Source organism: Oncorhynchus keta, chromosome 20 (genome assembly GCF_023373465.1).
Source record: "Oncorhynchus keta strain PuntledgeMale-10-30-2019 chromosome 20, Oket_V2, whole genome shotgun sequence".
Classification (NCBI taxonomy): Eukaryota; Metazoa; Chordata; class Actinopteri; order Salmoniformes; family Salmonidae; genus Oncorhynchus; species Oncorhynchus keta.
In genome coordinates this window covers 9,414,282-9,434,809 of record NC_068440.1, presented here as the reverse complement: position 1 = coordinate 9,434,809, position 20,528 = coordinate 9,414,282, and the positions used below count along the sequence as shown (strand labels likewise).

General features: G+C 40.9%; 1 protein-coding gene across 1 annotated transcript; it reads left to right on the top strand.

Annotated features, from left to right (window-relative positions):
* Positions 1-9,215: 9,215 nt before the first annotated feature.
* On the top strand, positions 9,216-19,239 carry slc39a7 (solute carrier family 39 member 7). The gene is made up of 8 exons (XM_035795310.2): positions 9,216-9,378; positions 10,010-10,440; positions 11,237-11,405; positions 11,673-11,750; positions 11,963-12,085; positions 14,109-14,225; positions 16,726-16,922; positions 17,168-19,239. The coding sequence occupies exons 2-8, from the start codon at positions 10,015-10,017 to the stop codon at positions 17,420-17,422; spliced, it is 1,365 nt and encodes a 454-aa protein (XP_035651203.1). The 5' UTR covers positions 9,216-9,378; positions 10,010-10,014; the 3' UTR covers positions 17,423-19,239.
* Positions 19,240-20,528: the final 1,289 nt, after the last annotated feature.

Here is a 20,528-nt window from a genome sequence, read left to right as displayed (position 1 = left end):
ACATTAATAATAATAGGAGATCAAGTGAACATTTGACAAGAGTGGAAGTTGGGATTGCCCCTTTACTGACCGTTGTTCATGCTAGATGCAGCAATGCCATGACCACATAAATTGTGCCACTTCCACTTGCTCTTTTGAGTTTCCAGACGTAAAGAGAAGAGGGCTATGTCTCTAGGAAATGGTAAGTTCCCTGGGTTCAATCTCTTTAAATCTCTACCCATGTTGATGTGACCCGGAGAGCCATTCTGCCCCTCCGTCCTCTCCCCCAGTGCAGGCTGGGAGAAGGACCAAAAATGGTAATTTTACACCAATGTGATAGTCACTTCCTGACAAGATACATAGGGGCAGAGTTCAAAGTATTTGGTACACAAATATATTTTAGGCCTCCATTTTCAGAGCCCATTTAATGTCTCTGTAACCAGGAGGATCACTGAGCTGGAGTTGAGTCTCACCTATAGCTTCTAAACATGCTGGACTGATATGACACAGCATTCTAAGAAACTTGCTAGCTGGATGTAAATCGAAAAATTGTTTCCAAGGAGTTATAAAAATGTAACTCAAGTTCTGTCCTCCCTTTTGGTCTCATGGAATTCAAATTGAATCAAGCCAATTGTATTCCTCATTGTACAGTCGTGGCCAAAGGTTTTGAGAATTACACAAATATCAATTTTCACATAGTCTGCTGCCTCAGTTTGTGTGATGGCAATTTGCATATATTCCAGAATGTTATGAAGAGTGATCAGATGAATTTCAATTAATTGCAAAGTCCCCCTTTGCCATGCAAATAAACAGAATCCCCCCAAAAACATTTCCACTGCATTTCAGCCCTGCCATAAAAGGACCAGCTGACATCATGTCAGTGATTCTCTCGTTGTGAGTGTTGTGAGTGTTGACAAGGACAAGGCTGGAGATCACTCTGTCATGCTGATTGAGATTGAATAACAGACTGGAAGCTTCAAAAGGAGGGTGGTGCTTGGAATCATTGTTCTTCCTCTGTCAACCATGGTTACCTGCCTAGAAGGCCAGCATCCCAGAGTTGCCTCTTCACTGTTGACGTTGAGACTGTTGTTTTGCTTGTACTTTTAATGAAGCTGCCAGTTGTCCTCTTGCTCAGTTGTGCATCGGGGCCTCCCTCCTCTTTCTATTCTGGTTAGAGCCCGTTTGCACTGTTCTGTGAAGGAAGTAGTACACAGCATCGCTCCAGATACGCAACTAGTCTGTACGAGATCTTCAGTTTCTTGGCAATTTATCGCATGGAATAGCCTTCATTTCTCAGAACAAGAATAGACTGATGAGTTTCAGAACAAAATTATTTGTTTCTGGCCATTTCGAGCCTGTAATGGAACCCACAAATGCTGATGCTCCAGATACTCAACTAGTCTAAAGAAGGTAAGTTTTATTTCTTCTTTAATCAGGACAACAGTTTTCAGCTGTGCTAACATAATTGCAAAAGGGTTTTCTAGTGATTAATTAGCCTTTTAAAATGATAAACTTGGGTTAGCCAACACAACGTGCCATTGGAACACAGGAGTGATGGTTGCTGATAATGGGCCTCTGTACGCCTGTACTGTAGATATTACATAAAAATCTGCCATTTCCAGCTACAATAGTCATTTACAACAACATAAACAATGTCTACACTGTATTTCTGATCAATCTGATGTTATTTTAATGGACAGAAAATTTGTTTTTCTTTAAAAAACAAGGATACTTTTAAGTGACCCCAAACTTTTGAACGGTAGTGTACATACAAACTTTGGAACGGTAGTGTATGTGAAAACGGCGTTTCTATTATCTGTGATTGAAAAGACAAGGTCCTAAAAAATCATAGGGCAGGTTTCAATGTAAAAGAACATTTCAAAACGAGCTTCTAGCCAGAGGGCAGAGGTGGATGAGCTTGGATGAACTAGTACTACTCTCTGTAGTTACTCTCTGGGAGCTGTACTTGTACTCTAAAGCAAGTCATTTCTGAAAGAAGTCACTTACTTTTTACTCAGTTACATTTGACCAAATCACTTCAGTTACATAGATTTATATTGTTCAATTGTTGCTCTCAGAGGAAAACATTGTAACTCCAAATGTGGTGATTATATATATATTTTTACATGAATTGACACTATTGGTTCCACGACCCCTTGGCACCGAACGTTTCACGACCCCTTGGCTGATGAAGTGGATTCAAAATACACTATATATACAAAAGTATGAGGACATCCCATCATATTAGTGTCTGACAGGTGTATAACATCGAGCACACAGCCACACAATCACCATAAACAAACATTGGCAGTAGAATGGCCTTACTGAAGAGCTCCCTGACTTTCAACGTGGCACCGTCGGAGGATGCCACCTTTCCAACAAGTCAGTTTGTCAAATTTATGTCCTGCTAGAGCTGCCCGGTCAACTGTTAAGTGCTGTTATTGTGAAGTGGAAACATCTAGAAGCAACAACGGCTCAGCCACGAAGTGTTAGGCCACACAAGTTCATAGAACAGGACCAGTGAAAGCTGAAGCGCATAGTGCGTGAAAATTGTCTGTCCTTGGTTGCAACACTCACTACCAAGTCCAAACTGCCTCTGAAAGCAACATCAGCCGAATAACTTTTCTTTGGGAGCTTCATGAAATGGGGTTCCATTGTCTAGCAGCCACACACAAGCCGAAGTTCATCATATGCAATGCGTCGACTGGAGTAGTGGAAATGGGTTCTCTCTGGAGTGATGAATAACGCTTCACCATCTGGCAGTCCGATGAACAAATCTGTGTTTGGCAGATGCCAGGATAACGCTAACTGCCGCAATGCATAGTGCCAACTGTAAAGTTTGGTGGAGGAGGAATAATGGTCTTGGGCTGTTTTTCATGGTTCGGGCTTGGCCCCTTAGTTCCAGTGAAGGGAAATCTTAACGCTACAGCATATAATGACATTCTAGATGATTTTGTGCTTCCAATTTTGTGGCAACAGTTTGGAGAAGGCCATTTCCTGTTTAAGCATGACAATGCCCCCGTGCATAAAGAAATGTTTTGTTGAGATCAGTGTGGAAGAACTTGACTGGCCTGCACAGAGCCCTGACCTCAGCCCCATCGAACACCTTTGGGATGAATTGGAACGCCGACTGCGAGCCAGGCCTTTGCCCAATATCAATGCCCGGCCTCACTAATGCTCTTGTGGCTGAATGGAAGCAAGTCCCCGCGGCAATGTTCCAACATCTAGTGAAAAGCCTTCCCAGAAGAGTGGAGGCTGTTATAGCAGCAAATGTGGGACGAACTCCATATTAATGCCCATGATTTTGGAATGAGATGTTCAACAAGCAGGTTTCCACATACTTTTTGTCATATAGTGTATCTGCATTCCCAGTCATGTGAAATCCATAGATTAGGGCCTAATGAATTTATTTCAGTTGACTGATTTCCTTATATGAATTGTAACTAAGTAAAATCTTTGAAATTGTTGCATTTTGCGTTTATATTTTAGTTAAGTCTATGTTCAATGTTGTTGATCCATCCTCAGTTTACTTCTATCATAGCCATTAAACTCTGTAACTGGCTTCCTGGTGAAATCGCTGAGTAGTTTCCTTTCCTCTCCAGCAACTGAGTTCGGAAGGACGCCTGTATCTTTGTAGTGACTGGGTGTATTAATACACCATCCAAAGCGTAATTAATAACTTCAACATGCTCAAAGGGACATTCAATGTCTGATTTTTTTTTACCCATCTGACAACAGAAGCACTTCTTTGCGAGGCATTGGAAAATCTCCAAGGTCTTTGAGGCTGAATTTGTGTTTGAAATTCACTTCTCGACTGAGGAACCTTACTGATCATTTTATGTGTGGGGTACAGAGATCAGGTAGTCATTCAAAAATCATGTTAAACACTATTATTGCACACAGAGTGAGTCTATGCAACTTATTATGTGACTTGTTAAGCACATTTCTACTCCTGAACTTATGTAGGCTTTCCGTAACAAAGGGGTTGAACACTTATTGACTCAAGACATTTTCATTCAATTAATTATTTTTTTAAAATCTAAAAACATAATTCCACTTTGACATTATGGGGTGTTGTGTGTAGGCCAGTGTAGGCCAATGACAAAACATATCAATTTAATAAGGGGTGTGAATAGTTTCTAAAGGCATTGCATTTGAGTAAAAAGTATCTTTGGGAATGTAGTAAAAGTAAAAGTAGTCAAAAATGTGTAATAGTAAAGTCAAGTACAGATACCCTCAAAAATACTTAAGTAGTACTTCAAAGTATTTTACTTTGTTACATTACACCCCTGCATCCATGAAGTTATACAAAATATTTATTCAAGAGGGAGACTCTCACAGAGACTCTCCTAAACTTGCTTGGAACGCACACTATTATTTTAAGATTTCTTCTTCATCCCAGCCTACTAATACAAAAACGAGGTACTTACATAAGCTGGATAACTCTTCTGGAGAAAAAATAAAATAATTTGTGGATTTTTAATGCGTTTGAGCCAATCATTTGTGTTGTGGCAAGGTAGGGGTGGTATACAGAAGATATCCCTATTTGGTAAAAGACAAAGTCCATATTATGGCAACAACATCTCAAATAAGCAAAGACAAACGACAGACCATCATTACTTTAAGACATGAAGGTCAGTCAATCCGGAAAATGTCAAGAACTTTTCAAGTTTCTTCAAATGCAGTCGCAAGAACCATCAAGTGCTATGATGAAACTGGCTCTCGTGAGGATCGCCACAGGAAAGGAAGACCCAGAGTTACCTCTGCTGCAGAGGATAAATTCATTAGAGTTAACAGCCCAAATAAATGCTTCACAGAGTTCAAATAACAGACACATCTCAACATCAACTGTTCAGAGGAGACTGTGTGAATCAAGCCTTCATGTTTGAATCTCTGCAAAGAAACCACTACTAAAGGACACCAATAAGAAGAAGAAACACAGGCAATGGAGATTAGACCGGTGGAAATCTGTCCAAATTTGCGATTTTTGTTTCCAACCGCCGTGTCTTTGTGAGATGCCTAGTAGGTGAATGGAAGATCTCCGCATGTGTGGTGCTCACTGTGAAGCATGGAGGAGGAGGTGTGGGGGTGTGGGGGTGCTTTGCTGGTGACAGTGTCAGTGATTTATTTAGAATTCAAGGCACACTTAAAACCAGCATGGCTACCACAGCATTATGCAGCAAATGAGCCATCACATATGGTTTGCACTTAGTGGGACTGTCATTTGTTTTTCAACAGGACAATGACCCAAAACGCACCTCCAGGCTGTGTAAGGGCTATTTGACAAAGGAGAGTGATGGAGTGCTGCATCAGATGACCTGGCCTCCACAATCTCCTGATCTCAACCCAATTGACATGGTTTGGGATGAGTTGGACTGCAGAGTGAAGGAAAAGCAGCCAACAAGTGCTCAGCATATGTGGGAACTCCTTCAAGAGTGTTGGAAAATGCATTCCTCATGAAGCTGGTTGAGAGAACTCCAAGAGTGTGCAAAGCTGTCATCAAGGCAAAGGCTGGCGTTTTTGAAGAATCTAAAATCTACAATATATTTAGATTTGTTTAACACTTGTTTGGTTACTGCAGGATTCCATATCTATTATTTCATCGTTTTGATGTCGTCACTATTATTCTACAATGTAGAAAATAGTAAAAATAAAGAAAAAACCTTGAATGACTAGGTGTGTCCAAACTTTTGACTTGTACTGTATATATATATATATTAAAAATCCCACCACTTGAATATTGATTCCCCTATTAACAGCTATTAAAACTGAAGAGATTACCATACAAATCATAGTATATTAGACTAGTGTTTGTGAGTAATTGCGTTGACCTTTAAGATGTGAAGGTAGAATTTTAGGTGCATGATGCTGTCAAGTTTTGAAAACGAGTTACAAAAAAAAGAACTAACGCCAGCTAGTTTTTCCTGCTTTGTTAAAATAAATTACCATTGCTACCTACAGGTTATTCATAAGAAATAGAAAAGCTATGTGATCTGCTGTCACTAGCACAAACCATGTATCATTTGTGTAATGTCTTAAAATGTATAAAGGTTTTACATACTGCATGAATATGTTTTTAGGGTTGTTTTTACCACTTATGCTGTGTGTTGCATGTTGCTTTAAACGTTTGACACACTTTTGTATCATTCCCACCATTGAAAAGCAATCTGTGGGGTCCAAATTAGAAAAGGAAAACGTTTCAGTGAAATGACTGAAAAGCTTCATTTTCAAGACAGTCAAATCTAGTCCAATGGGTGACAACTGTGAGAAAGTGAAAAGAGCGGTGCATATGATTATGGGCAAGGGCAGGACTGGGCAGGCTGCAGACGGACAGAGAAAATAACATTTACCTTGAACTCCGGCTGCTCTGTCTCTAGGGCGGGGTCAACAATTGTGCAAGGGTCTGACAGGGTCAGGGGGAGGGAGGAACCAGGGACCGAGGCTGCCCTGGGGTCGTGGGGGCTACCCGGGGGGTGTGGGTGGAGGGAGGGGGGGATATTGGCAGATTTAGGAGGCAGATGCTCAATATGCAGATGTCTAATCGAATTGTGGGATGTTAAATTGGTACCACTGATTTGCATCAATACAATAGGCCTCCCATCCCGCCTTGGGTTTAGGGGTCAACCGAGTTCCCTTGCATGGAATAAGCAGCATCTGAAAAGGTGTGAACTTCATAAAGCAAGCAGACTGCTGCTTGGTGGGAAGACACAGAATTAAATATATATGGGATATACTTCCTATAAATGCAATATCTGTCGCTCTTATTTTAAATGTATCTCTATTCCTATAAACTTGTATTATATCAGATTAAGGGATATTGTATTCAGTGGTTAAAGGCCCAGAGCAGTCAAAAACTAGATTTGTCCATGTTTTATATATATATTTCCACACTATGAGGTTGGAATAATACTGTGTAATTGTGAAAATTATGATAATGGCCTTTTAGTGTCAGTGCTGTTTGAAAAGACCACCTGAAATGTCAACCTGCTTTGGCGAGATAGAGTTTTGGCCTGTCTCGTGACATCACCAGGCAGTAAATTAGTAAATTAGACCAATAAGAAAAAGAGTTCCAAACCTCTCTGTCAATAATTGTACGTTTTCTCCACCCCACTCAGACCACTCCCAGACAGTCCTATCTAAATTCTTTCTTGAGAAATTGCTCTTTTGCTAAGAAGCTATTTTTGTTTCTTTTTGGCCATTTTAATTGAAAACAATCACAGTAAGGTACTCAGAAATAATTTGATATTGAGATTTTTTCAAATCTGTCTGCAATTTGACTTTTAAATTGAACTGTGGCTGGGCCATTCCACCAATTCGATGCCTTTTGAGAAGTGTAACTTCATGAAAAAAACACTGGATTTCACACATTTTTGTAATTCTGTCATAAAGAGCACGTGTTCAACTGATAAAAAAAGATGTTTTCCCATTTAAAAAAAAATGCTATAGTAAGTGCCTATTAAGTGCCAAATATAGTAACAGGTTGACTGTAACATGGTTGACGATTTCATCTTAAATCAGCTACAAATCCCCCTTTGATTGGGGGAATGGAAGCTTGTTGTGTGCAACAGGAAGTAGCAATTGAACGCAAGCTTCACATTTTATTTTATTTTTTATTGTTAGAATATTTCTCGTCTGTCTATCTATGGGTAACAGGGTTGACATGTCATGCTCAGCCAGCTCAGTTTTCCACCACAAAACAGCAAACACAGTAGAACCAGCTCACCTGCTTATACACTATGATTTGACTATTAGATGTTCAATGTTTCTTTTGAAAAATATTTTAAAAGGAACAGTTTCACCTAAAAAGAGAGTTCAGTTCACTTAATAACAGGATTGACCTTAAAATGAGGGACAGATGTAAATGAATCACTAATTACACTAAATGACTTTGTCAAAGCAACAAAATAACTAGAGCTTTTCAATTAGGGTGAAAACTTGGACAACTGTGTGGTTTAAGTGACAGAGGGTGCACGGAGGGACGTATCAAAATGCTGGATTTTGGCACTTTAGTGTGTCTTTATTCATATAGAAAATAAATGTGATTTATTTAATTCCCCATGTGGTCTATATTAAACGGCACTTAATTTAACATAACAGGCTTTTAAAATGCAATATTGGGGCACAATTTCTACTTGAAATATCAAAGGGATGCAAAAGGCACTATTGTCAATGGGAGAGCCAGGCAGAGCTGAGCTCTCGAAACTTGGAAAAGTAGGATAAAAGTATGACAAACTTAGATTAGGGTTAGGGTTGAACATAAGGCTGGGCTAAGGTTATGGTTATTGCTAGGGTTCGGGTTGAGCCAGGGTGTGGACCACAGGAGGTTGGTGGCAGCTTAATTGGAGAGAACGGGCTCGTGGTAATGGCTGGAGTGGCATTAGGGGAATGGTATCAAATACATCCAACACATGGTTTCCATCCCATATGCGCCGTTCTGTTATTATGAGCTGTTCTCCCCTCATCAGCCACCTGTGGTGTGAACATGAAGCCATGGTTAGGGTTATGGCTGGGGTCAGGGTTGAGCCAAGGTATGGACATGGGACAAGAGGAAAGTATGCAGAGACATGGCAGATGAATATGTAAACATGGCTCAACTGTAATCCTAATCCTTTTTTTCTCAGTCCCTGAATAGAATGATACAGTATTTCCATTCCATCTCAATACAAGTTTTGTTAATTGGAATTCCATTGCTTTTCATAGGGAAACTTCAACATCAAATGCGGTATTCCTGTCCTGATATTGTGAAATATTCCCATTTCTAATAGTACAAGTGTAGAAGGGTAGCCTAGGATGCTTCATTTAATTAGGCCTACATTTTTTCCAGTCTTCATGTGGAATCTCAGAGAGCAATACATGTAAACTGTAATACAACACACTCTCAGTTGAAAGTAAACCTCCCCTAAATAAGATCATTCCATTATTGGTCGTTGTCTTTTCCAAAGTTAACTTTGCAATAATTTCCCTGAAAATAGTAGTCAGAGAGATACAGAAGAGGTTCATACACAGTCAATCAACTAAGCAAAACAGAACCGACTGCTTAATGCACCGGTGCCTATGGGAGAGCAACTCCCTTAAGCAGACCAGTACTGTGACAAAAAAAATCACTGGTAAACGGTTTGAGTGGGACGCCTTCATTCATCCACCATATTTGAGTCCGCATCCTGCTTCTATGCAGGATGAGATTACAAAAATATAAGTCTCGCGATATTATGACACGTACTCTTTAGTTACACCAGCGAATGAAATCACGCGAGGTTTCTAATCATTTGACTAAATGCCACGTCTGAGAACGAATAGACACTTTTGAGATCTTCTGTTGGGAATAATTTATCTGATAAACCGTTATCACTGACCCGCAACATTGCAGACTGCCTATCCGTGCATAATTACAGTAGACAGGTGAGTTTAGGGCAATTCATTTATACTGCAACATTGTCATTACCGCTAACAACTCCAATTACATAAGTTATGTAGGTAACGTTTACCCATTGTTTGCTATTGTACAATGCTAGTTAAGTATCCCGCCAACTGATTTTGCATGCAAATCTGAACTGCGACATCTGCATTCGGTTAATCGCATTCATAGGCAGCTATTGTTGATGTGGCTAACTTAGCTGTTAGCCAAACAGTTAGTGGCTAACTTGCTAGGCGTTAGGTACAACAGCAATTAACATACAGTATGTTTCAAGCCATCACTTTAATAACACGGCCTAGCTAAGTTAGTTACTCAGCTAGGCTACTAACCCCATTTGGGACCCTGGCCCTCTTCCTTAGTGTTTGACTCCTCATACGCCCCTTGTACGCCTATTGCCTTAGCAGAGGGCCATTATGCTGTTAGGTATAGCAGATGGGATGTTGATAATGTTAATTGTTGTCTAACTAGCTAGTTAGCCTAATATTTGTTCCATAACTAGCTAGCTAAAGCCATCCACAATCTAAAAACAATAAGATGTTGCTGTATGAAGCTAGTATTGCTGTACTATAGCAGCCTGTTGTAACCATAGATCTTCCCTTTGGGTGTCTGTCCCAGGTGAGATGATGGCCCATGGACGTCTGCTAGCACTGTTCACAGGAGCGGTGCTGTTGCTAGCTGCCCAGCTAACTGTTGCTCACAGTCACTCTCATGACCATGGGCATGCACATTCGCATGGGGGTGGCGGTTGCCATGGTCATTCCCATGGTGGTCAGAAGCTGCACCAGGGGGCGAGCAAGTGGAGTGCTGAGGCCAACCTGCCCCCAGCAGAGGAGTCGCACCACGGTCACGCACATGACCACGGACATGGTCACGCACATGACCACGCCCATGACCATGGTCATGCTCACGGACATGACCACGCCCATGACCATGGTCATGCTCATGAGCACAAGGAGGAGAGTGGACACGGGCACACCCAAGGAGGGGAGAGGGTGAAGAGGCAGGTGGAGGGAGAGAAGAGGGACATAGTGGAGCTCTGGATGCAGGTATTGTCAGTGGAGACCTTGGAGCCATACATGAATGGACATGGAATGTGTTGTTCTGGATATTTGATACATTATTATTGTCCAGAACCTGTGCTACATTTAGATGTCTGTTAGTGGTCATAGCCTACCTACCTTCAATCAAGTCATATGCAAAATGTCATATCTTTGTCTGTCGGTATCCCTCCTGACTTTCCCTGTGCAAACATAGGCTACCTATCTCTCCAGATTCAACGGATCACTGCTGTAGGTACAAAAGCAAACAAAGTTACTGCTTTCACTTTTCAACAGACATTTCCCTTTTGCCAGTGAGTCTGTTGCTAAGTTTGATGTCGAGTTCTATTGATTAGTTTGGCTTTGACAACTGGACTAGACAACCTCAGCAGTGTACTGCCATTAACTTTCTGTTGGTTTTGACTGCAGAGCGAGATGTCTCTGTTATGAAGTTTACATTTTTATTTGCAACAGGATTAGGTTTCTTAGACACCGTTTTACCATTATTTAAATGTGCTGGTCAGCACAACTCAGGTGGTCAACTATTTAGGTACTGTCAATTGAATTGGACTGAAACTGGAATGTATATATTCGGCATTCAATTATTGAAAGGCTTGGAATACAAGCACTTTTGTAGACAGGAAATAGCTTTTCCTTATTTGATGAAGTTCATTAGATTGGTTTGAGACCCTTGGAAGCTCAGCACAGCCATCCTTATCAAGTGTGAGATTATTTCACCACACACAAGCACCCTGTTAAAGTGGTCCCTTATGACCTGCTGTCTATGTTTCTCTCTTATTGTTAGGCCATCGGTGCCACTCTGCTGATCAGTGCTGCTCCCTTCCTCATCCTTTTCCTGATCCCGGTCCAGTCCAATACAGACCAGCACCAGAACCTCTTGAAGGTGCTGCTGAGCTTCGCCTCTGGTGGCCTGCTGGGAGACGCCTTTCTGCACCTCATCCCTCACGCCCTGGGTTAGTGAACCTATCGCAAGTATCGCCACGGTACATTTCTTAAGTGAAAATAATTGATTGCTTATCTATTCTATTGAATATGTTTAAGTATGATTCTGGGATTTCATCTTTATGTAATAATCAGTGAAGCAAATTTAAGCTCTAAGATGAGCAACATTTTTTTGATTTATTGGTTTGTAGTTAAAAGGAAGTAGTCATGCCAGTCTGTTTCTTTGTCTGTTTTTTTCTTTCTCTCATTTTCATTCTCTCTCTTGCTTGTTTTCACAGAGCCTCACTCTAACCATGGAGACGAGGGACAAGGCCACTCTGACAGTGAAGAATCACAGTATCATGGCCACTCACATGGTATAGCTCCTATATATAGTGTTCTATATAGTGTTCTCTACATTTACCATCACCATACTATCCAGCATATCCATTACATACCAGTATTTAGCATGCTTCAGAATGACACTGACTCACTCACTTCTACTCTTTATTATTTATTTATTTTATTGAGTCTGGACCCATTTTGGCAAACAGCATGTCCCTGACGGTGTTCCTTATCACACCTGTAGGTGCTGCCCATGGTCACATGATGTCAGTAGGGCTGTGGGTTCTCGGTGGAATCGTGGCCTTCCTGGTGGTGGAGAAATTTGTTCGCCTCCTGAAGGGTGGACACGGACACTCCCACTCTCAGGGTAGGTAATACATTTTGATTTGAGTTTGTAGCACGGGCAAAAACAGAACAACAGTTTGAAATGATGCATGTGCCCCTGCTATTTCAAGGCTACATCCATTCAATAAGAGCTTTCTTTACCATAACTCACATGCCTTGAAATGATCCCTCTGTTATGCAATGCATTTTTTTGCCTATTGCCCACTTCTGCCCTTGTCTATATATATCTATGTAATGCATGCCAATTGTTATGGAATATTTACATTTGCGTCATTTAGCAGATGCTCTTATCCAGAGTGACTTACAGGAGCAATAATGGTTAAGTGCCTCAAGGGCACATTTACAGATTTTTCACCTCGTCGGCTCGGGGATTTGAACCAGCGATCTTTTTACTGGATACTGGTCCAACGCTCTTAACCAATGCTCCTAGATTAGGTTTTAGGAGCATAATTACACTACACTACCACACTCCACCCCCGGGGGGCAGCAGCTGGTTGGTTAACCTCTCTAGGGTATGTGGGATGCTAGCGTCCCACCTGGCCAACATTCAGTGAGATTGCAGAGTGCCAAATACAGAAATACTCGATTATAAAAAATTCTGAAAAGATACAACTGTTTTACATTGGTTTAAAGATTAACTTCTTGTGAATCCAACCACTGTATTAGATTTCAAAAATGCTTTACGGCGAAAGCATACCTTACGATTATTTGAGAACATAGCCCAGCAGACAAATCATCACAAACAGTAACCAGCCAAGTAGAAGAGTAACACAAGTCAGAAATAGAGATAAAATTAATCCCTTACCTTCGATGACCTTCATATGGTGGCACTCAGAAGACATTTATTTAATAAATTAATGTTCCTTTTCGATAAAGTCTCTCTCTATCTGAAAACCTCAGTTTTCTTCGCATTTTCTTCAGTAATCCATAGACTCAAACGCAGTCACAACAGGCAGACAAAAAAATCAAAATTGTATCCGTAAAGTTCATAGAAACATGTCAAACGATGTTTATATTCAATCCTCAGGTTGTTTTTAGCCTAAATAATCTATAATATTTCAACCGGACAATAACGTTGTCAATATAAAAGGTAAGCAAGAAAGGCACTCTCTGGTCGCGAATGAAACACAGCAGGGTCCACTCATTCCGACTGCTCTTACTCCCTCGTTTTTCAGAATACAAGCCTGAAACCATTTCTAAAGACTGTTGACATCTAGTGGAAGGCATAGGAACTGCAATTTGAGTCCTAAATCAATGGATACTGTCATGGCATTGAATAGAAAACTACAACAAACTAAAAAAACCTACTTCCTGAATGGATTTTTCTCAGGTTTTCATCTGCCAAATCAGTTCTGTTATTCTCAGACATTATTTTAACAGTTTTGGAAACTTTTGTGTTTTCTATCCAAATCTACTAATCATGCATATCCTATCTTCTGGGCCTGAGTAGAAAGCTGTTTAATTTGGGCATGCTTGTCATCCAAAATTCCAAATGCTGCCCCCTACCATAGAGGTTAACTGCCAAGAAAATAAGTCTTGTGAAGCCTTGATAAGAAGGATCTGCAATCAGTGATTTTTTTTGTTGTTGTTGTTATCCTTAGTTTTGGTTCAGGTTTTTTTATATATTTATTTTATCACCATGAACAAATGATAATCCACTTAGGCTGACCGACTCAGGTGTCAGGTCGGAGCTGGCCCTGAAAACAGGTAAAGTGTCTGTCTCCTGGGCACATGCATATAACATGGTCCTCTCACATAAATGTGCACATTAAATCAGGTTGCAGACCATTTAGCTAGGCCTAGGACCCCTAGACCTAGTGAATGCAGCCAAATAATTAGGCTAGCGAGTTGGTTTCGTAACTCGACCTCTGGGTCCATTTTGAAATCTGCCCATTGATGAGATTTTCCTCTAGCTGAGAGCTGCTGTATGGTTGGGTGATTTGATGCTACTCTTCTACTTTTGGAATAAGGCAGGGTCAGTAAATCAAAGAGTTATGCGCAACATTTTTTATTTTCTTTCCTATTTTCTCGTCTCCTATTTTCAGCTGCTCCTAAGGCAAAGGAGAGTGACGGGGAGAAAAAGAAGAAGAATGAGGGTGAGAAAGATTTAAAAGAAAACAAAGATGAGAAGACTCAAAAAGAAGTGGAGGAGAGAACTACAGGTAAGATAGTTGAATAATTGTCACTTAAGTTGTTAGTGGGCAGTTTGCCTTCACTGAAATGGTTCTTTTAAAATCTCAAAACCACTTTTGCTCCATGAGAATATTTACTTTATGACAACAGTTCAGTTACCAGTTCAGTCCCATCAAGCCAGTTTCTCTGTTGTATGTAACTATTGCAATGTTGTGATCATTGTCCACTCTCCCTTCTCAATATTAAGCAGGGCAAACTCTTTTTGGTGATTTCTGGTACATCAAATTAAATCGATCACAGCATGTTTTTGGACTCATTCAGAAGTTTTTAACCTCATTTAAGTGCAATACCTTTGCAAATGTATGTAGAAAGGTCCATTTATATTCCCAAAACTTCAATTTAAAATGATGCTGTCGTGGCTTCCTGTTGACAAGACATTTTGATAAATATCCCAATGTCAAAACGGTTCATGTGTCCAAATCAATAAGTAATGATTCAACAGTTCCTGATATATTGAAAACATAAACAGTTTAAATAAAACATACTAAAAAAGAACATGTGCAAGAATGGTAATCAGATTACTTGTATTTTTTTTAAACGAGCACCTTATAAACTGCACACATCTGAGAATTTTTACATCACTGGTTAGAAGAGAATTTGTTGCGTCATCTAAATTCTAGAATGCCGGCTCGAAATTCTGGGAGTCTGCTGGAACGGGGCAGAAACAAATAATTTGCTTTAACTTCAACGAATCACGACCTTGCATAGGATATCAATAGTGCTGAGCAATTAACCGAAATGGCAATTATTTTGTTTCATTTTATTTTTTACTCCCTTTTTCTCCACAATTTTCAATCTTGTCTCATTGCTGCAACTCCCCAACGGCCCGCCAAACCGAGCTTCTTAACACCTGCCGGCTTAACCCAGAAGCCAGCCACACCAATGAGTCGGAGGAAACACTGGCGACCAGGTTCAGCCTTGCAGGCACCCGGCCCATCAAAAGGAGACGCTAGAGCGCGATGACCCTCATTCTTCTTTCTTTTTTTTTTTGGCCCCACTGGCCAAACTCTCCTCTAACCCGGACGACGCTGGGCCAATTGTGCGCTGGCTAAGGGACTCCCGGCCACGGCTGGTTGTGGCACAGCCCGGGAATTAACCCGGATCTGTAGTGTTCTTTATAATTATCATGTTTTCCGAGCTAAACTAACTACAATGACCACAATCCACTGCACGGCTAAATTAGTCTGGTCTGTGTCTCTTTTACATAGAGAGCAGTTTCTTTGCGAGGTATCTCTACCTGAAAATACATAATCTAAGTGATTGATAGTTGTCATTCAGCAGTCAAAAGTATGCCTTATTTACTTTGAAAAACTACAAAATAGTGTTTTGTCAGACAGCACAGGCGGCAGCAGCTCTATAGAGGTGAGATGATGACTTGGAATAAAATAGTGATCAAATAAAACAAGTAATATAAGTAACTGAAATATTTGATTTGAAGTAATGTGAATAAATGCGGGTTAATAAGTGATAAGCAGTCATGGGCAGTCACTACCATCATGGGACTTGTATTGTTTTCTGTGTTACAGCATGCAATGCATAGTGCATTTCATGTTTTGTTTTTTAAATAATCGAAACCGTAAATCGTGATATTTATTTTTTAATCGAACAGACCTCCTAAAAGCAGTAATAGCTCTAGATATCAACACGGACAATTGGGTTAAGGCCATCAACTTTTTATTTTTTCCCCCCACTCCCTTTTCCCCCACCCAATTTCGTGGTATCCAATTGGTAGTAGTTAGTCTTGTCTCATTGCTGCAACCCCCGTACGGACTCAGGAGAGGCGAAGGTCGAGAGCCATGCGTCCTCCGAAACACAACCCAACCAAGCCGCATTTGCTCCTTGACACAATGCCCATCCAACCCGGAAGCCAGCCGCACCAATGTGTCAGAGGAAACGCTGTACACCTGACGACCGTGTCAGTGTGCACTGCGCCTGGCCCGCCACAGGAGTCGCTAGTGCGCAATGAGACAAGGATAACCCGGACGACGCTGGGCCAATTATGCGCCACCCCATGGGCCCTCCTGGTCGCGGCCGGCTGCGACAGAGCCTGGACTCAACTCAGAATCTCTAGTGGCACAGCTAGCACTGCGATGCAGTGCCTTAGAACACTGCGCCACTCGGGAGGCCCTGCCATCAACTTTTATACAGAGAGCGCCCCAAATTGTCTGCCATTTGAGCTTAAAAATCCTGCGATGGACAGGCACGTGTAACAAAATCAACGGTACCAAACTAAATATATGAAACTTTTTTTAAAGCAATCGATTTAATGCATTTGTGATGACTAAACTTTTATACAATAGTAAATGTAGCACACTCAGACATTTTTACAAAAATTACATGTATTTATTTGTACTTCAACCATGGAGAGAGTTAACAAATGCTCCTTAGCACAATTTAACCAGGTGCTCTAGACTAGAGTCCATAGGGTCTGTGCAGCAGGATGAGTGTTTGACGTCCCTATCAATATAGACATCAAGGTGTCGGGCTACCTGAACCTGGCTGCTGACTTCACACACAATTTCACTGACGGGCTGGCCATCGGGGCATCGTTCCTGGTGGGCCCAGCAGTAGGCACAGTCACCACTCTCACCATCCTGCTGCACGAGGTGCCCCACGAGATTGGCGACTTTGCCATCCTGGTCCAGTCTGGCTGCACCAAGAAGAAGGTAATGCACAAGCTTCAGCTTTTCACAATGATTGATGTTACACATACTGATGTCGGACAGGAAACGGAAATGTTCTTGACTATGTACTGAAACATGCTCGGTACAACATCTGTCATGACGACGACACAAAGCCTATTGACACATGGTGGCAGCAGTAGGATTCGTGTCTTTTCTGTTCCAACAGCCTGTATGAGAAAGTCTCTGTAGGTAGAAATGTCCATTGACAACTTCCTCTTTCCCATCAGGCTATGTGTCTACAGCTGCTGACAGCCTTGGGGGCTCTTGCCGGCACAGCCTGCTCCCTATTGGCTGAGGGGGTGGGTGCGGCTGCCACAGCCTGGATCCTACCATTCACTGCGGGTGGCTTTGTGTACATTGCCACGGTGACGGTTCTGCCTGAGCTGCTGGTTGGCCGCTCCAGTCTGGGCCAATCGGTGATGGAGATCCTAGCGATGCTGGTTGGAATTTACATGATGGTGCTCATCGCAGAGTATGAGTGAGACAGCGAGTCATCAAAAAGTAAGGGCGGTAGAGGGAGGGAGGGATTTAGAGGAGGAGCAGAAACCGAATGTGAGAGATGGATTTATACGATTGGAGGGAAAGATCCTGATGGGGTTTAAAGGAGAGGGTGAGAAGATAAGTGACAGACATGGCATTCACAGGACTGGACTAGGTTCCAAAGGGGACTTGAATGGGGAGTAGCATTTCAACACAAACCATCTGCAGGATGATGAGCAATAAGATATGTACTGTACAAAGTTCTCATCAGCATGTCTAAGTCAGATAGGTCATCAAACCGAGACTTAGGCAAGCTACGCAGATGACTTGGGAGTTGTAGTTCATCGTCCATTTATAATTGCAGAGTTTATTCCCTTTTGATCATAAAAAGGCTAACCAAAAAAGTGTCCGTTTAAGTTGCCGTGAACTATAGTTAAAATTAAAATCAAGAATTGCAATCATACCAATATGTTTAATGCTTACTTTTGCCTTTAATTGTACTTGCAGAGATCACAGATTGAACACAATAGAACTAGACAGAAAAGTGGTTAGGGCATTTTCCTGGGTTTAAATTCAGGGTTTATTTGGATCAGAGTATGTTAGTCTACAACTGGAACATTCCAATGAAATGAAAAGGGCATAATATTATAACGTATAGTCCATAAACTAGGTCCTCAAACAGCAGCCATCTTAGATACTTGACATATATGAGGCCAAGAGGCTCCTGAAATGTCATCAGCGTCCGGAATGTGACTTATTGGGAAACATGAATAAGCTGCTTTAGATATCTACAGCACACGGCAGTTACTGACCAAGCCACTTGTTTGTAACTGTTTTCATAACTGTTGGATGCTTTCGAGTTGCATGAAAATCATGAGTTGTACCAGTATGTGACAATATCTATTAATTTAATTATTACTCAACGGGTAAGTGATGTAAGCTGTGCTTAGAGGACCATTGGAGTATGATTAGCTTTATAGTGAATAAATTGCTTTAAATGTGCCGTCACATGAATTACCTTCATAATGTGGAAATACAGTAAATTTGTGTATTTAGGGTGGACGAGCCATTTGGAAACTGAACTGATTATCCAGTGACAGGAATTGGGGAAATAGATACAGTCCATCAAAACAAAATTTCTTCCACCCCAATTCATCTTAATGTGTCTGGAAGGAATGTTTGACCTACCTTTGAACAACTGAATGATGAATCCTATTCTACTTTTGTTTAGTGTTAATAAGCCGCGGTAGCAGGTTTTGTTGAATTGTAACATTTATTCATTTTTATTCACGTGTACTATTCTTTTTTTTTTCTTTAATGGGTGTCTGCTTTCCCTCCACTCTTGAATAATACAGTAGGCCTTATGTGTCATAAAGACAATCAATGCTGTAGCTGTAATGTGGTTAGAAAGAGCTCCTTCACCCTAAACCATTCTGTATGTACACGACTGCATCTCTGGGCTGATTCCAAACCAACCCCACGCTGCTATCCCCATTTACCTTGTTGACTTTTTTGTTATGCATCTGAGATGGTTTGTATTGTCAATATTGTATAGTAAGCTGCTTTACCTAGGCATTTGTAATAAGTAGGTTGTTTCCATCCACAATGTATTCCTTTACATTGCCAGTCTTATCAGATGCCTTAAATTGTCAACATTGGCTTAGTTGGGTGCAATGGCTTGATTTGGAATCAGAGCTTTTAATCAGAGGGACCAAGTAAAAAGGATTAATGTTAGTGATGGGTGGGAGATTTAGTAAGAGAGTATGGTGGAATTTGTGTTACTTTGTTTTCTTGACTTTTCATTAAACAATTAAGATTCCCTTAGTGTAAACATTGTATTTTACTGGGTCTGTGTTTCTCATTAGATAATGCAAGAGAACATGAAAAATACAAGCAATTCAATACTTGATTAGTTTATAATCCAACCTAGGCTAGATATGGGGGGGATTAACAACCGATCACAAACACAAGATGCAGGCTAAGTGTGACCGTATTCTTATATATATATATATATAATATACATACGCTAAGTGTACGAAACAGTAGGACCACATTCCTAATATTGAGTTGCACACCCGTTTGCACTCAAACCACCTCAATTCTACAAGGTGTCGGAAGCAGGGATCTACAGGGATCCTGGCCCATGTTGACTCCAATGATTCCCACATTCGTGTCAAGTTGGCTGGATGTCCTTTGGGTGGTGGAAAATTCTTGATACACATGTGAAAATCTCATCAGCGGTGCAGTTCTTGACAGACTTAAACCGGTGCACATGGCATCTAATACTATATATACCCCATTCAAAGGCACTTGACTTTTGTCTTGCCAATTCACCCTCTGAATGGCACACATACACAATCCATGTTTCATGGCTTAAAAAGCCTTCTTTAACCTGTTTTCTCCCCTTCATCTACACCGATTGAAGTGGATTTAGCAAATTACATCAATAAGGGAGCACCGCTTTCACCTGGATTCACCTGTCAGTCTATGTCATGGAAAGAGCAGGTGTTCCTAATGTTTTGTGCACTGTGTATGTAACTGCTCTGCTTGAAATATCATAGTTAAACTTTAACGTTTACCATAAAAATAATGTTAAAGAATTAAAGCAAGCCCGCGTCTTTACTTGTAAAGTCATCGTCGAGCCTGATCTTGTTCTTGATACCATGTATTATTTTGAGGTGCTTTCACTGTCACGCCTATGCTAATATTGTTCAAATTCGCTAGCTCGCTATCCAACAACTGTAACGATGTGTTTGAGACAAGTGCTCATTGTGCAAATGTATGTTTTCAATAAACATTGTAGACGAAATATAGTTACATGTCAACAATCTAAACCAACCCCGTCTGTTTTGTTGCTAAACAGCCAACCTGTCTATTGGAGAAGCAGTTTGTGCCCAGAGCCATATACACTGAACAGAAATATAAACGCAAAATGTAAAGTGTTGGTCCCATATTTCACGAGCTGAAATAAAAGATCCCAGAAATGTTACAAACTCACAAAAATATTATTTCTCTAAAATGTTGTGCATAAAAGTGTTTACATCCCTGTTAGTGACCATTTCCCTTTTGCCAAGATAATCCATCCACATGACAGGTGTAGCATATCAA

Coding starts and splice junctions, on each gene's coding strand:
- slc39a7 (XM_035795310.2), top strand. CDS start 10,015: ATGATGGCCCATGGACGTCTGCTAGCACTGTTCACAGGAGCGGTGCTG. Junction 11,751..11,962: donor GTATCATGGCCACTCACATG/GTATAGCTCCTA, acceptor TCACACCTGTAG/GTGCTGCCCATGGTCACATG. Junction 14,226..16,725: donor AGTGGAGGAGAGAACTACAG/GTAAGATAGTTG, acceptor CTATCAATATAG/ACATCAAGGTGTCGGGCTAC.